Genomic DNA, 18,520 nt, shown 5'->3' with positions numbered 1-18,520 from the left:
TTAGAAAAATGACAAAAAATTCCAAATATATTATACACACCTCTATATATTATAATCACATATATGCAAAAAATACTAATACTACCAAAACAAAATATATATGAGTGTATTTAAGATAAATCTATACCTTTCATGAATACATAACTGTAAATTTATAACTTTGTGGTGGTGTAAGTTGCAGTTCCTCAATTGGCAATGCAGGAGTTAAGCCCTTTTTTTTTCTACTCCACCCATCATTCCCTCCCTTAGCAATAATTCCCAGCATCGATAAAATGTATTTCCCCACATGCAGAGAGATATCCTATCAGTGGGAGGCACTGGCAGCAGGCAGCTCACCTGGTCCACAATGGAGGGGCGTGAGATTGCTGGCTATGATATATATATATAACCAGTGGGATGAGGGCAGGTGCACAGCATTAACCAGCTGCTTAGCATACAAGATGCTGGGAGCGGGCATAATAGCCATGTACCTTGCCGCAGCAGGTGAGTCCCTATATGTCACTTCTAGGTTCATACTTACTGTACGCTGTAATATCACACTAACGCCACATTCACTCATCACTGTTAGTGCTACTGATGGCAGTAAGTGCAATTTACAGGTAGACGTTTAGCATTATCTAGGGTCACGGGTGATTTGTACTTTATAGTGTAGTTGTTTTTCTCTTTGCTGATTATCTACTGTATTGTCCTCGAAAGTGTTTTGTGTATTTTAAGTTTAATATGTTACTTGTCTATGACTATGATTGCTATAAATAAATATGCTGAGAAATACTTGATTCTGATTATCTGGTATTGTTCTTGTGTGACGGATCCTTACTGGCAGCTTAGTGTCAGGTCTTTTATGATGTGCTCTGTTAGCAAGCTGTCACATTATTAATCATTATTATTATTATTATTATCATCAGTAATGTATAATACTGTCCTGACAATGAGCAGAAGAGAGTTCTCTCTCTCACTCTCTCGCCTGTGCTGAAAGAAGATTATCAGGACAGTGTTTACCTGATATATTATCTGTTGCAAGATACAGTATAACCAGTTCCGATGATAGTGATAAGCTGCTGTAAAGAAACAAACTTTTTATCATTTTTTTTTTTTCTTTTTGTTTACTCATCAAATGGGAATGAGTATCATAGTCTACCTGAAAACATTCTTGCACGATGGTTCACCGCTTTCCAGTGCATCGATGCAGGTCAATGATCCATCCAGCTAATGCCGCCTGTATATGAATGATTGTGATGTCATGTCTGTGGAGTGGTGCACTTCAGGTGTTAGGTTACACTCCTATTTCTAAATTCATTATGTGTCAGGTCTCTGGAATGCACTGGTCTGGCAGCTGAACAACCCTGACAGAAGTTGCCTGTGGAAATACATATCAACAGCTAGGGACAAAGGCCCTCACAATACCTGTTTGCTAATGTATAATATGCTGCTAGCCTAGCACTAAAGTTTATTATATACTCGTGTCTAATCTCTTCTACACACGTTGACGAACTGTTTGTTGGTTTTGCAACTCCTGTAAATAGGAAGATCAGCTATATAACAGCATAAAGCGCTCTGACAGCCTTATCATGGGTTGCAACATAATTGCCAGTTGTCCCTGATTTACTGGGACATGGCCCTGTACTTGGTTTTCACATGGCTATCCGGATTATAGCGTGCACAACTTACTGTTACTGCACTTGGCATCCACTATGATGCAAATAGTTACGGTTCATTTCTCATGGTAGAGTGTTGTTTAGTAGTTTATGATGGCAATCTCTTTACAAGAAGTCATTTATTGACCCTGAAAGCCCACACAGCAGATTTTTTTGAGTTTTGTAGTATAAATCTAATTAAAGGCATGTGTGAATATCAGGATGTCTTGTCAAATAGGTGGGAGGTCATTGGCCAACCAGAACAAATGCACCTCTCTCTCCACAAAGCAAGTGCGAGTATTCTAGCCCTAACACTCCCCTAACACTTCCTGTAGTGCCTAATACCAGGGCCGTAGCTAGGGTAGTGCGGCCGGTGCCATCGCACACGGCACCACAGGTCAGGGGGTGCTGTCAAATTACTGTTTATTATCATTCTTGCTTGTAGCTTCTCTTATTTCATCCCCAACATCTCCTGGCCTCCCTTATCTCTTCCCTGGCCCTTCCCCATGAAGCCATGGCCCTTTTTTGGGAGCATTATGTCTCTTTGAAAAATGAGGGGGGCGCCAATGCTTTTTCAGGCACAGGGCATCAAAAAGTCTAGTTACAGCTCTGCCTAATACCACCTGGATCATTGCTCGAAGTGGGATTTTTGAAGTGGGGGTCTGGAAATTTTAATATCCCCCATCCTCCTTAAACCCCCCCCCCCTTACCCAGAAACTTTAGGGATTTTTATAATGATTTTAATTGTAGATGCTTTTAGCACTATGTTGCAGGATATGTTGAACACATTTTGCTCACCTCTCTTATGTCTTCCATGTGTCCCTTCTGCTTTCTCTTATCTGTTTCCTTTGTCTGTCACTCTCCTCATGTGCCCATATTTTCATCCCAGGTAACCCTCTTACTATATACCTCTCACCCACTGCCCTTCTCACTAATTTTCTCTCACCCACTGCACTTCAGGCTCTCACTCCTTGATACCCTCTCACCCACTGCCACTCTCACTGATTCCCCCTGGCTAACTGATACCCTCTTTTGCCCCTGCACCACTAACTACCTCCTCTCTGCACCTCTCACTAACTGGTTCCTTCTATCCCCCCCTCCAATCCATCCCCTAGTGAGTCATTGGCCGACCCCATCTAACCGATGACTTTGATCTTCAGGACCTGGTGCTCCAGTCACTTGCCCGGGCTCCACATGCTGACTGTGAAGCGATTGGACACACAGGGCCGTATTCAATTAGGTGCGAAGCCCGTTTCTGCGGAAAAGTATAGCTGGTGATGAAATTTCTCCAGGCGAAAACTTATTCCTGTATTCACTTCCAAAGACTTTACGCCGGTGCGGAAAGTCAGTGCATTGGAATAGGTGAAAAAGATTCGCCTATGAAAGCTGTTGGAAAAAAAATGCAGAATTGAGGTGCAAACTTGCGGAAACCACCCTGCACCCTTGGGACAGCCCCTCTAAGTTAAACTGTGTCAAAAAAAAGTCAAAAAAATACTTAAGAACACCCCAAAAAAGTACTTTGAAAATAGGGACGAAAAAGTACAAAGTTGCGGGACAAACTTAAAGACTAATGAAATAGATTCCAAGGGGGTCCCCAAGTATGCCCCAGGTGTTTTTAACTTTGCAGTAGGTGGATTTTTTTAAACTTCGCTTTAGCAACTTTAAAATATGCTAGCACCCATTTTCATGTACCCCAAATTTTCTGGGACTACTTATTTTCCCCAAAAAACACTGCTAAATGCTATTCTTCTCCACTTGTGCAAAGACTCTAATTAGCCGCTATTGAGAGCATTTAAGTACTCCAAATACCTTCAACAGGCCTATTCAGGAGTATCTATAGTGATCCCCCAATGTCAGTGCATCTTTTGGGGGGTGTAAGGCGGATTTCCCCAAATCTGACAGCACATTTTGCCAGGTCTAAATTTGCCGGGTCCCGTTTTTGTTGATTTCTAATTGAATACGGGGATAAGCGGGGACGAGCGCCATACTTTTTCCAATGGAAAACCAGCGATGTCGGCATATAGTCCGGCATGCTAAAAGTACAGGACTTTTCGCACCTAATTGAATATGCCTCAGTCTCCAATAGAAGAGGAAAATGTTTTTCCTCCTTCTTGCCCTCCATGTTATGCTGCACGCTCCGGTGGCTCTCCACAATGCAGCGCGATGTCCAGCTCCCCGGTTGGCTTGAACAAGCTCATGGTGGAGACGAGCAGGGGAATGCCACATTTTGCTCCTTCTCGGTGAAGATTAGAGATGTCTCCCACAGGACACCTCTCCATTCCGTGCTGCTCAATCCCAGCGCCAGGACACTTCTCCACTGCAGCAAAAATGAAGTGGTGGCGGGAAGTGGCTGTATGTCATACCGCTGCATACCCTCCCACTTCGTGCACTGGTCTGGATTCTACTGCCGGTATTGTGATCGCTGAAATCCTGATTACCTCACCTCAAGAACATCATCCCTTCATGCTGCACATCTTAAATAGCATATCAAAGTGATCAGCCACTCATCCTCCTTTACTTACCTCTGCCCTAGCATCATATCTGATAACCTCTCTCTCTCATCTAAAGGACTTCTCTTGAGCCACTGCAAATATATAGAATTTCCTGCCATGCCTAATCTAACAGCCTTCAAATCGATAACACTCTCTAAAACCCCACCTCTTTTTATTCGATATTATTATAGACCACCTATGCTACCCATGCCAATGCACCATTGCAACTATCCAAATCTCTATTCAGGTGCATCCAGGGGCGATGGGCGATCACTGCGTCCACCCCAACAGGCGCTGTATAGCACCGCATCATGCAGGGAGAGAGAGGAGACTGCTGCTGCACAGTGGCAGCAGCCTCCCTGGACCGGCTGCAACCAAAACAAATCTGCATGTGCTGGGCTGGGGAGGGAGGCTGCTGCCGCTAAGCAGGTGCAGTCTCCACTTTCTCCCTGCATGATGCTACACAGTGGCCTGCAGTAGAGTACATCAAGAAGTGATCGTCTCACACCCTGGATCCACCACTGCACTGAGCCACATGTTCTTCTTGTTTCAGCTGTACTATTTTCAATTAGAATGCTCATAACAGCATTTGTGTTGTTTATACTCCTATTGTATGTCCTGTTTTCCTCGCTGTCCAGTGTTATTGCACCTTAGTATTGTAATATATTATATGATAATAATAAATTTATATAAACCCATGGACACTGCTGCCCAGTATAATGTCCTTGGAAATGGTATTTCCATGTTAGCTATGCAGTGTTGGTGGACAATTTGATATGTAGATTTAGAACACTGAGATTACTGCATTAACCAATAAATATAAAATTGTTATTCCCCTTTTGTATCAAAGTGTTTCCTCCATGTCTTAGATTGTAAACTCTTTAGTGAGGATTATCTTTACTTCTTCTTAATGTAATTGTATGCTATTTATTTTTATCCCAATCTAATCAATGTGTTTTGCTGAGTTCTATGGTGGCAGTTTACAAATAAAACCAAAGTCATTTTGAATATTATTTATATATAATAATATATTTTATGGAGGATAAAAATCTACAGATCTCTGTATTTTTCCCTAGTTACCAGCACCTTGTCTTTCCCTGGTATCTCCTCTACCATTCCACCAAACAGTCACATACGGATTAAGAGATGTTCCTGCAATAACATGATTGACAAGGAGTGTATATATTTTTGTCATCTGGATATTATTTGGATATATACAGGAAGGTGAGTTTGAATGAATACCATAGACAACAAGGATAGTGTAGACAAACTATGCCATGAATTATTGGGACAATAAGGCTACATTCATATGGGTCCTAAATCATGTCTAAGAAAATAAGCCTAGGAGAAAAACCTTGGTGATCTAGGCCAGGGGATCCCAAATGAGGTCCTCAAGGCACCCCAACAGTTCAGGAGATCCATGGTTGAGCACAGGTGGATAAATCACTATGACTGAGGTACTAATTAAATCCCTTGTAGTCAAGCATGGACATCTTAAAACTGTTAGGGTGCCTTGAAGTCTGAGTTTGGGAAAATCTGATGTAGATTCTCTCTATGTACAAAGGGAGAATCTCTGAAAACGTCCTTTCTTCTTATAGGGGTACCTATATGTCTACAGCTCATGACACTTGCAGATATGTCAGCAAATTACAAATAAAGGATAGTAATTACCTTTTACAAAGCCTAAAAATTTTAACTAATGGAAATTTTGTTAATGTCTAAACATTTTGCTTTATTACTCTATAGATATATCAGAAAACAAAAGGATATAACATTATGTAGTATAAATCACATTTTCTATGTCATGGAAAAGATTGAATCAGTTTTGAATAAAAATTCTCCTCAAATGAGAGGCTGAAATTACTGGATAATGATTGAAGAGCCATCTACAGCTGGCAGGAACAGATCCTGTTGGCCATGGGCTCATTAGTTTGCATTGTTTAGTCACATATATAGCATTCTCTGTTGAATTATCCAACTTTTTAGCCTGTTTTTTTTTAGAGGATTTACTTAAAAATCTTACAATGATTTCCCGATAAATGAGATGTCAGGTGAAATTGCTTTCCATGAGTAGAAGTCTTTCATATTCTAAAAGAATGTTTTTATCTGTCCAATCTGTATTTATAGTCAGACCCTGCCTTATGGCCTGGGGAGCCCAGGAAGGCGTCGGAGGAGAGCAGCCGCACGGTGTCAGTGTGATGATATAAAGGACAGGAACTGTATCCGCTTCTGCCAACACAATGAGGCATGGTGAGTGGGGATACCTATTATCCACATTTGTAACATGTGCATTCGTATCATAGTGTACCTAGACCTTTGATAGATATATTGGAAGGACTCTGAAGGTGCAAATCAACAGTATACTTTTCAATATGTAATTTACATGAGACAGAAATGCAAGTTTCTGGTTGCTATAGTGTATTTTTATGCATTTGAGCAACTTTACTAAATAACCTTCCGTGTACTTATATTTTTAAGTAAGAAGATTGGAATCAAAATCATTGGTATACAATCTGGAAACCGGCTGCCTTAATACCAGCAGCCGGCTTCCCGAATGTCATATCCCGGCGAGGGTGAAATGCCAGGCATCTACCTAGATACCTGTCATTTCCCCGACACTGGGAGACAGGCGCCCGGCAACCAGATCGAAGGGATGCCGTGCGCCGCGAGCGGACAGCCGCGGGGGGGGGAGGGTTAGGTTTAGGGCACTCTGGGGGGACTTAGGGTCAGGCACTCCCCCGAGGGACTTAGGTTTAGGCAGCGGGGAAGGGGGGGGTTAGGGTTAGGCACTTAGAGGGGGGATTAGGGTTAGGCACTTGGGGGGAGGTTAGGTTTAGGCACCCCTAAGGAGGGTTAGGGGGTTAGGTTAGGTTAGTTTATGCTTACCTTAGGGACGATCGGGATTTCCAGCGCTGCCGGGCTTCCGCTGCCGGGCTCTGCTGATCTGTTGGTCTGCCGCTGCTGGGAATCGAACTGCCGGCCATGCGGCAGCTGGGAATCCATACCGATTCCAAATCATTATATATGCAATGTTTCTTTAACAATCTCTTGGTATTAATATTAGAGGTAATAAACCGCTTTTCTTATTATTACTTAAATCCTTTCTACTTGTATTGCTGTGTCATTATGATTTTGGATAACGGTCAAAGTAATACAAATACACCTGCTAAGCTCACAATATATATATAAAAAAAATTTTTTTGTTTTCCCCTCATTACTTTTTGTTTTCCCTTTAAATTCTTTTACTGCTACAGTTAATTATTTTATGATCTGTATTTCCATGTGCAGGGTATACAACACACAGCAAGTGTAATCTCAGCCCTCTTTTACCAGGGGAAATGCACTAGAGCAGTGGTTCTCAAACTCTGTCCTCAGGACCCCCCACACAGTTCACGTTTTGCAGGTCACCCAGCAGGTGCACAGGTGTAATCATTACTCAATGACACATCTTAAAAGGTCCACAGGTGGAGCTAATTATTTCACTTGATTCAGTGTGGAGACATGGAGAACATGCACTGTTTGGGGGTCCTGAGGACCGACTTTGAGTACTAAAGGAACTGCCGTTTTCTGTTTTTTTTTATTTATTTTTTTATTACAGCCATTTTGAATCTGCTGTACTGTAATAATGGCTAAACCACCATTTTTCAAAATCTCACACATCACCATCAATATTTTAAACCTGTTAGGAATTGAAACCATCACATTTATAAAGCAACCGTTTTGCAATGATCTGGACAAACTGCAAATGAGGATTTTCAATACAATTATCAGGAGTAATATTATTTATAAATTAGATTAAGTTGAAAACTTAAATTGCTTGCAAATGTTGGCCAAAAATGTATTAATGATAACTGAAACAATTATTATTTTATGATCTAGGCATCATTTATACTGGCATAAAAATATTATTGTTGCCCCGGTCATAAACACATTTTTGGCCCCATTAGCAATCAATTAATATTTCCAACTTATTGCTCTTATTCAATACATAATAAATTATATCGATGATGGCAGCCGATTCAAACTGCTGGCAAACACGCCCTCTGAGACTTGCTATACGCCCGGCACACAAAGGCCCCTATTTACATACAATCTGCATTTCAAATGCGGTTATCGTGTGATATTTTTTACTAAATTTGCATTGCCAATTTAGGAAATATCACAAGAATGTATTAAGATTCTTATGCAGTGACAGAGTTTGCGAATCCTCACCGCACACGTCTCACTGTATTTTTTTTTTTTTTTGCAAACAAATACAGTAATACCCCTTTCACATCGCAAACTCTGCTCTGACCTGTTATTTTGAACACTGGACCAACCCAGCTGCGACCCGGGTCAGACACCTTTCACACTGTACTTTCGACCAGGGTTATTCCCGGGGTGGCCCTGTTAACACTGAACAGTTACTGTCTGAGGGGCCTATTCATCAACACTAATTAACGTTTTTAAGGATGTTTTACTTAAATACCATTATTTTGGTATTCATGAAGTATCTTAACGCAGGAGATATTACTGATATCTCCTAGTTAAGTCCCCCTGCGTTAATTTTCACACTCCCCATACATTAGTATGGGGATATGAAAATTATGGTATTCGTCAAATTCCGAAAATTATGTATTTTCGGAATTTGATGGAGTTACTATCCGCCACTGTGAAGTGGCGAATAGCAGGTAAGACTTGCCTGCTTCGAGCTGGTGAGGTACCCCGGCATCTTCCTCCTGCGCTCTGGTCCGTTCTCTTCCTCCGGTATCTGCTTGGACACTGTGTTCTCCCAGCAGAACACAATAAAGTTTAGAAGAAAATTTGTTTTTTTCTTTTCTAAACTGTACTGTGTTCTGCTGGGAGAACACGTGTCAGCGCAGGCACTGGAGTTTCAGGCAACTTCAGCGGGCAGGTAAGTGCGGGACAGGGGGGAGGTTTTCGGCGGGGGGAGGGGAGCAGGGGGTTGGGGGGGGGCACGCAAAATTACCACCGCTGTAGGTAGTGCTGCGCATGCACCCCAAAGCACCGCTCTAATAAGAAAAGTGAAGTGTTAAGAGCAGCCGCTGGCCGCATATAAAGCATAAAAATAAAAAAGTGAAATACATATATTTAAAGGAAACAGACATTGGTTCATTTTTGGGGTGTGGGTCCCCCTAGATTGCTTTGCTGATCTGCTTCAGGGCACCGCAGTATAACACATTTTCCTTTAACACATTTTAATACTTCGCTGTCTGTTTCCTTTATATATATGTATTTCACTTTTTTATTTATATGCTTTATATGCGGCCAGCGGCTGCTCTTAACACTTCACTTTTCTTATTAGAGCGGTGTTTTGGGGTGGATTGGCTGGGCTAGTTTGGGGGTGTCCTGCGCTCTGGATTTGAGCCTTAGTCTGTTAGGGACCTGCCCGACAAGAGGTTACCCTGATATGGTGGGCAGGCCCATAAGCTTGGCCAAGATTATGCCAAATACCTCTATTGTATTTACTGCAAAATGTATTTATTTATATATAATCAGTTAATTTGGAGTTGTGCACCTGTATTTCTTCTTTGTGTATATATCAATGGTCTCCACAGGTAGCACCTCCAATTATATATATATGTCCAGAATGTGCAGTCTTAGATCTATTTTCTTTGTAAACTAATTAGTGCTGCGCATGCGCTGGGTTTACGAATGTAACAGCGTATGCTCAGCACAGATTCCAGCTGCGGTAAGTTAGTGTAGAGAGGGAAAAGTACTATTTCCCGAAAAGCTGTCATCGCAAAAATGACAGCTTTTCGAAATAGATAATTATGGAGAGGAGGAATGATGAATTCCTCCGGTAATTAGGTAGAACTCCATGCGAGTTCTAAACCTAATCACCTCCAGAGAATTTTAAGTTATGATGAATAGGCCCCTAAAGCTGATGCACCCATACTGTATTTAATAACTTAATTATGTAAAAAAAAAAGACATTTCATGAACGGCTATAGACCATATTTGAAATATATTGTTACATTTACTGTTCATTATCAGGTTCAGTGAAGTATTATTTTATTAATAAATAGTAGGCAACAAACACCCTTAACATAATAAATTATATTTAACATTAATCTTTATATTTTGAATTTGTTATTTCCTTTACTCATTATAACAATCTTGCAGTATAGTTATACTACCCCAATGCCAACACCTGCACATATGACCACTCGGCCTGCACTGGCACAGATTTCAGTGGAAGAGAAGCTATAGAATTTCCTGCTCCTACAATTACACAACCACCACACAACCATCTCCTTGTGGTCAGTAACACCATAGAAATCCCTGAAAATATGGCCTCGGCACCAGGGGCGTAACTCCCAGAGACAATAGAGGCGCCTGCCTCCGGGCACCAAGCCCTTAAGGGGCTCCTCCATTTATAGCATATGCAGCAGCACGAGTATGCCGCTGATCTTCCACTGCAGCTCTGCAGTGGTGCCCCCCACTGCTGCTGTAGCATTGATCAGCTCTGTACTGGGAGCCCTGCTAACACCTGCAATAGGAGTCAGGAGGCTCCCGTCATATATCCCTCAGCCTGTGCTACAGCAAGAGATGGTGCACCCACCACTGTTGCTGGACAGTGAGCTGGGACCCAAGACACCTGCCTGATCTCGTGTTTCAGCCACCACTGGTACAGAGTGCCACCCATCGGTAACCGCTGATTCTGTATCACAACAAACGACGTACACCAGCATATGCTGCTGCAGAGTCGCCAAACTCTGAGTCTGTCTGACTCCGACCCAGCAGCCCACCTGGAGTCCTGAAACAAAACGATATATATTATATACAAAATTTGTTTTCCCTTTTTTTTTTTTTTTTGGTGGGGGTGGTGGCGCAAAACTCAAACTCTAACTTGCCTCCGGGTGACTGAGATGAACCTACGTCCCTGCTCGGCACCATATTTCAGAAGATAGTTTTGGAAATATGGAGCAGAACACAATACAGTGAAGACTGTAACTGGGGCCCCCTCATGTTTTATAACATGTTACAACAAGGCTAGCGTATACAGGTGTGTGTACTAAATATATAATATATATTATATTTGAAATTCAATAATTTATCCGTACATTGTACTGGGTTTCTCACAGGGGCCTATTCATCATCGATAAATGGCCCGGTAACCATGGTGAAGCATATTTTACTTACTGGGCCATTCATCATCAGGGGTCCGATATTCAGCAAACTCCGAAAACAAAGTTTTCAGAGTTTGCTGCTGAGAACAAGCGCCATCTTCAGACGTCACTTGCTCTCACAGCCCTGCTCCTTCCTATGGGAAGGAGTTCTGGGGATGCAAAGAGGGATCCGAGCGGATCCCTCCACTGCCTTCTCACGGACCCCCTTGGACTGTGAACATGCATGACCTTTGGTCACGCATGCATAGCCGGGCCAACGGGAAGGAGGTAAGTAACGCAGCTACATCTGCTTTTCAGATTAGCTGTCCCCTCACCGGACCAATGAGGAATTGCTGTATTCTATCCCCCGCTGTGAGTTGGATACTTAAGTAACCCTCACAGCGAGATCAATACTAAATCATAGGAGGCCATATGGCCTTCGATTATAAATAGGCTCATAAATACATTTACAGCAACAGAATAGTCGCATTCAGCCAAACAGTATTGCCATCGAGCAGATCTTTTTATGCTCCAATGTTTTTTTACCACAGTATCTTAAACGTATCTTAAGACATTATGAAGATTACTTATGCATCTTATAGAACCAGCAGTGCTCTATATAACTCCTTTCTCTCCATGTATTGAAATGGTAATGGCTAAGGCAGAGGTTCACAAACTCTGTCCTCAAGGCACAATAACGGACCAGGTTTTAAGGATAACCATGTTTGGGCACAAGTGACCTATTTAGGGGATGTAGTCTGCATCCCGGTGGTCAGAATCCCGACGCCTGAATCCTGGCTCCAGAATCCCGATGGTAAGGGTTAGGATTAGGCTCTAGGGGAGGGTTATGGTTAGGCTGTGGGAGGGGAGGGTTAGGCTGTGGGAGGGGAAGGTTAGGGTAAGGCTGTGGGAAAGGTGGATTAGGGGGAGGGCATGTGTCTGTATTCTGACCGCCGGCATCCCGTACTCAACCTCTAATTAGTACCTCAGTCTTTTTGCTTTAACCATCTGTGCTCAACCATGGATATACTTGAAACCTGACCGTTATGGTGCTTTGAGGACCGATTTTGGGAACCTCTGGGCTAAGGAACACCATGTTATTTAGGTCTGCTGTACTTAGGTTGTATTAATCTGTATCTTATCATCGCTAGTGACTAGACAGTTGTTACATTTGTTATGCAACTTCAGCCCCCCAAAAATGTTCATATACACAGCACCCGTAGTGAGCCGGCCCAGGCCCCATTACTATAGAGAGGGAGTGGCCTAATAGCAGGAGGCGTGACCTTGCCCACTTATTAAAAAAAAACAAAAACTATTTGCAGCGCTGTGTGCTGGGCTGCTGACAGGAAAGGGGGGCGGTATCAGACCCAGGCCCCTCCAATAAGCCCGGGTAATTAGTACCTGTTTTCTCTCCTTTCGGCGCCCATGCATATACGATGAAGCACCATTTACTACTGATTTGTCACATATTTGTTTAAAAGTTAATAGAAGTTTTCCATCCACACACTATAACCATAAGCATAAACCACATACCATAAGGCCTTTATCACAGGTAAGTGTTCAAATGTAGGACAAAAGTCTCCAGATAGCAATATTTAGCCAAACAGTTAAGATGACATTATAGGGAATTGTCCTGTGTGTGAATCCAGCCAGTTTGAATCACTGCAGACTTTCCCTTTTCCTATGAGACTTGAAAATGTTCCCTCTCCTCTCTTATTCCTGAGCTAATTTCGCTGATCAGCTTTTTATAGCGTATTCTACTACATAGAGGAACAGCCAAAGACTTCAGTTTCTGCAAAAATGAAAGTTATGTCATAGGAAAAGAGGGCACAAAATGTCAGGGAAATGAAATAAAGAGAAAATGTACTTGGGTACAGAAGCTTTACATTTTTAGTCATTCATGATACTCTATTCAAAAAACTTGATGGGCATTTTCTAATGCAGTATAAACCTGAGTGGCGTCTGAAAAATTATCAACAATACCAGCTTCCTTGTATTGCTCCAATAAAACACGTGTAATAAAGCAATAAAAAATACATGTTTAACCTTATCATTAAATTCATTATAGTGATAGAGAAATGAGTATGCCAGTCCCATACAATCTTTCTACAGTATTACATAAGCAAAAGTGTGCTGTAACCATGATATAGCAGACAGGGGAATCAGTTTCTGTCCCATCTTCAACATATTCACTAAGAAAGGGACCAAGTGAAATAATCACTTTTTCCCTGTGTCTGTAGGAGCCTTGCTGATCAGGAACCAAGAGCAGCTGAGCAATTGTTACCAATGAACCACTTCCTAAACCTGAAGAAGTCTCAAGTCCGCCTTTTGCATGTTCTCCGGTAAGATGCACAAGGTGTAATGAATTATTAATATCATGCAATAAAGTGGAACGGTGTCCAAAATGTAATTGTAAGCTTGCGAGCAGGGCCTCCTTACCTCTTTGTCTGTTGTTACTGTTATGTAATTGTAAAGCACAATAGAATGTAGTGGACCTATGTAAGTAAATATTGATAATAAATCATATATTGCGTACAGACTGTATAATTACTGCTGTCTGGTAACTGCTCTCTTAGGGCCATGTTTCTCGATATTTGTTTTAAAGCCCCAAAAACGAACATTATTTATTACTGCATATTGCAGCAATATCTAAATAATTTTGGGAGTATTTATCATCCTTGTGTCGCCAAGACACCGGATACTATAAGAGCCCGTCTTGGTGTAAACAAAATAGTAAAGTGAATGCTTGCGCCAGCTCTTAACCTGTGGGTTTGGACAGAAACTCAAATGTGTGACATTCTGGTCACGCACACACAGTGTGAAAGTTACAATGGCATAGCAGTCATCTGCTCCACTGAGGTAAGCAGACTGATGTCATCTAAGGCTAATTTAGGAAAGCTCTGAAAAGTGTTTCTGCATGTTTTGAAGAAAGTGAGCTGTGAACAAATATATAATATTTTGTCAATGTTACAAAATTAATTATGAAATAGTTCAGCCTGACATCCAATGCAGTAGGGCTTATACTAAAAATTGCATTTAGGTGCATAACTTCTACTAAAGCAGAACAGCAAGTCAGAAACCTTGTTGGCTAATCTGTATTAGACAGATAAAAGCAAGTTCGTGACTGGTTGATGTGGCTCAGTGCAAATTTTGCCTCTAAATGACATGTTCGAAAAGGAGCCCCAATGTTTATACTTTCTGCCACATCAGATTTAACGTCAGCTGCACAACACAAACCCATTCATATACTTTTAAACTCCATTAGAAATGAAGTGATCCATTTCCATGTAAAGCATTATTACGATACCTAGCACCCTCTAGAGGGAGTGGAGTTAATGGTGTTACATAAGCCATGTTCCACTTTTTTCTTTAGCGACAAACACATTATGGGTATGCATGTTTCCCTTGACAAATTAAAATGGAGATAGTGTAGATGACTTGGCTGGAAAGGAAAGTTCTATAAATTACTGCTTGCTTCTGTTTACTTTTTGTGGCCTCACCTAAAACTTAACTTTTACCTTTTATACCTCCCCAGTTTATAGGCACTGGAAGGGCAGAGCACCACAAATTGCTCTATAAAAATTGCAGAGATAAGAGGCATAAATAAATGTGAATTTAAATTCCTTTGGTGTGGATTTCAAGGACTTCAGTATTGCTAAGGCAAGCTGAGCAAGTCTTGCACTATGCCTGTACACAAAGGGAACACGGCTATTGCTTGGCAGCCAGATGTCCAGAATAATGCCAAATATTCTGACTAAAGGCTATTGACGTAACAGAGGCTGTGAAAGATAGCACTATTATTGTAAGCAATTAAATCATCCTTATCAATATGAAGGGGACTATTTATCATTATGTAAAAACTGCAGTTTCTGCATAATTTTATGTATTGTACTAATGGCACAATGCAGATTTCACAGAAATCTCCAGCAGAGTGCTAATTAGCACTGCAGATCGCAATCCCCATTATTATCAATGGGGACTACGATCTCTGCCCTATGTACCAAACTCCTAAAAGCAACATTTTCTGAGTTTGGCCCCCTTAGTTTACACCATCTTCAGATGGGGCAAACTGATTTAAGCCTACAGAGGTTTATGAGCAGGAGAGAGATCTTCCGATCTCTCTCTCCTGCAGCCCCCTGCAGTGCTAGCTTCCCACAACTGTGAATGAATTCTACATATGCCAGGGATATAACTCGCAGGGACAGTGGTTACCGCAACTGCTGTCCCTGCGCATCCCCCTTGGTATATAGTGGGGATATTTTCATTAAAAATAAACACCATGAAACAGAACCTTTAATAATCATGTTTTGTGATTATTAGTACATAGACCCCTTATAAGCAGGATTAACTCTCTACCCTTCTTATACTGGTTTACAAAATCTAAAGGGATTTATAATGATCGCCTATGTTAATACTTTCTTCTTCCACAGAGATATTGCCTCAAAAAACAGGGAATTCTTGTATGCCAGAAAACGCTTCTCCTCCACTGCATCTAAACTGCCCTCAGACGCTGTTGTATGGAAAAGAAAAAGATAAGAAGTTGCAAAACATTGAGCTACAGTAGAAGGAGAGATAATAGAGCGAGGTCTTGCAAAGCCTATGGAGCTTTCGATGCATCTGGTAAAACCTGCACCATGCAGGGAATCTTGGTGTAGAAGACCAACTAAGGCTGTTCAGCTATTTGGGAAGAATGAAGGAACATTTTCCTATGTTATTGGAGAACATTAAGCTCCTAATGATGTACTGGACTAAGCATATACTAACATCTACTGAGTTTGAAGGAGTGATGACTGGCAAATCTGTCAGCATGTGGAATTTGGACTTTAATAATTCTGTTTTCATGAGGAGCAAAAACAAACTGCATTTAGCTCTTGGTGGAATGGAGAGTTTATCCTTACAGTTGGTCAAGTATCCTCATAAATTGGGTAGATGAGGCAAGACTTTATCAAGAGATACATACAGTTATCAAAAAGTGCGATTAAAGGTAAAGCAGACTGAGAAGAATGTGAAAATGGCACTGCCATCTCTATGTTTGGTATGACCTGTAAATAGCTTAAAAAATATATTCACATGGATGCTATTAACTTTGCCTTTAAAATCCCCTGCCTTACATATATATGTATAGTTTATGGTGGAGTATGTAAGAGTTTATAGACTATTTTTATGACTTACATTGCTAAATTTAGAGACTTGTTTCAGGGCTTCGTGAATCCCATGATCCAAAAGAAGCAGGTTTAGATTACAGGCCACACGGTCATGGGGCTGACTATGCTCAAAAGCCTATTGTGAGACGCATAGGAGATGTGACCAGTGCTAGTGTGGCCAGTGCCATGGGGGCGTGTACACCCTAAACTATTCGTTCCAATATCTCCCTAAATACATAAAAGTAATCAAATTTTCTTCGCAAAATTATACAATTTTTCTACTTCTGATTTATGTCTGACTGTGTGGCCAGCAGGTGACTGGTCATCATTATACCTCCATGGTGATGGGCCTAGTTTTATATGGAGAGCTGGGGCTGTAGTCCCATTGTTAATCTGACTCTAAGAACAGAGTTCAGTTACAAAGTGCATATACATATGCAGTGCAAACCTAACAGAACATAAAATGTACAAACAAAGCAGAACCTAACTGTATGCGAAACAGTATAGACAAGGCAGCCAATAACTACATGTCTATGCACATACAGACACCATAGCCACCAAATCTTAGTGCCATTGTTGCAAATGAAACAGTTAAACATGAAGAGACCTACATAGAAAATGGTTGGGTAATGATAGAAAATATAAATGAGCAGAGAGTAAATATTCATGAAATCATAAGGGGATGGTAGAGTGCATTACACACACATATATTGAGGAAGCCAATACACAGTACAATACAGACTTACAGTGAGAAGCACCAGCAGATTATACATTCTCCATGGATTTATACTTGTACTTATATTGTTAAAATATGTATTAAAACATGTACGGCATAATTATAATACCCATGGACCACAGCTGTGCTTATCCCATGCAGACTTTGGTTTCTTAGCGGAGGGAATGGTAAGCTTCACCTCTAACGCAGCGTAACTTTTCTAAATTAAACTATAAGCTTTTGGGGCCAGAGGGCATTTCCCGCTGCACAACTTCTAAAGCTATGTCACCTGATGAACTATAGGAGTGCTGATAAGATATCTCGCCTGAAGTATATGAAGTGACATCTCCACCTGATAATTTATGATCTAGCAATTATTATCAGCATGTAAAGATATCTGGTGTTTATTGTATTTATTAGTGGATCATGCTTTTATGTATTTTTAGATTTATGTGAAGATTGTTATTTAATGTTTGAATTATTCATTGTATGTACTTGGGTCGTAGATTATATTCAGTAATAAACATATACAGTATTTTTTTTTATATGAAATGTTTTCCTGTGTTCGGTACCTGTAACACTTCCTGCTTAGTACTGGTTGAGTAAAAAGGCATATGGCAGTTGTGCCCAACACACTTGAGTGTAGAGTAGAGCAATGGATTGTCCTTCCTCTGAAAAAGTATTTTTATATTGTGAGGTTCTGATTTTGTTGTGGACCCGGGGTAGTGATAGGAACAGACACAGAAGCAGATTTAAATGAAAAAGTGGAGTTTTTAATTAGTGGCAAACGAAAAAGTCCAGGTATAGCACTAAATTGCACTTGATAACTGTAGTGGGGGTAAATGGGAGAATGTCCAGATAGTGACAGGCAGGAACAGTTCAGTATACAGGTATGGTGAGCTGTAACAGAATGCAGGCAGAGGTAATGAAGTCCAGCTGCGTGTGAGTGGAGGCAAGGTGCAGGGAAACAGCAGGTTCAGGTACTCAGGCAGGTGAAAAGGTAAATGGAGGGTGCAGGGTAAGTCCAGCAGGTTGGAGCAGGCAAGGTTCAGGTTAGTAGCGATTCCAAGGAGGCAGGTAAGGCACAGGTACTCTGGACCTCATTCAGAGTCGGTCGTTGCAGCCGCACGGTCGTAAGGGAAAAGGGGCCGGATATGCAAATGATGCACTCACAAGTTGCGTCCTTAAGATCGGATCGTTGGCTGGCTGACCAAGGGGAGGATGCGGCCGTAAGACAAAAAATACGCCCCCTTCCCGTACGCATTACACGTCATCTCCGGCCATATAAGGATTAATCGAGACCATCGGAACTGGTCGTAGAGCTTAGGGTTGACCATACCCTCTCTTAAGCACTACGATCAGGTCAGTGTACAAACCACCCATGTCACGTGTGCCATGACACTACTTTGTTAATTATGCACGC

The 18,520-nt window shown here is 41.4% G+C and overlaps 1 protein-coding gene across 1 annotated transcript; it reads left to right on the top strand.

The window, feature by feature from the left end:
* The first annotated feature begins 299 nt into the window (after positions 1-299).
* Positions 300-17,621, top strand: LOC148473172 (uncharacterized). Its single transcript, XM_088459968.1, has 5 exons — positions 300-483; positions 5,203-5,350; positions 6,254-6,376; positions 13,479-13,580; positions 15,669-17,621. The coding sequence occupies exons 1-5, from the start codon at positions 372-374 to the stop codon at positions 15,772-15,774; spliced, it is 591 nt and encodes a 196-aa protein (XP_088316094.1). The 5' UTR covers positions 300-371; the 3' UTR covers positions 15,775-17,621.
* Positions 17,622-18,520: the final 899 nt, after the last annotated feature.

The sequence above is a fragment of the Taudactylus pleione genome, unplaced genomic scaffold (genome assembly GCF_031769625.1).
Source record: "Taudactylus pleione unplaced genomic scaffold, aTauple2 ptg000959l, whole genome shotgun sequence".
NCBI lineage: Eukaryota > Metazoa > Chordata > Amphibia > Anura > Myobatrachidae > Taudactylus > Taudactylus pleione.
This window is presented reverse-complemented; position numbering and strand designations above follow the sequence as displayed.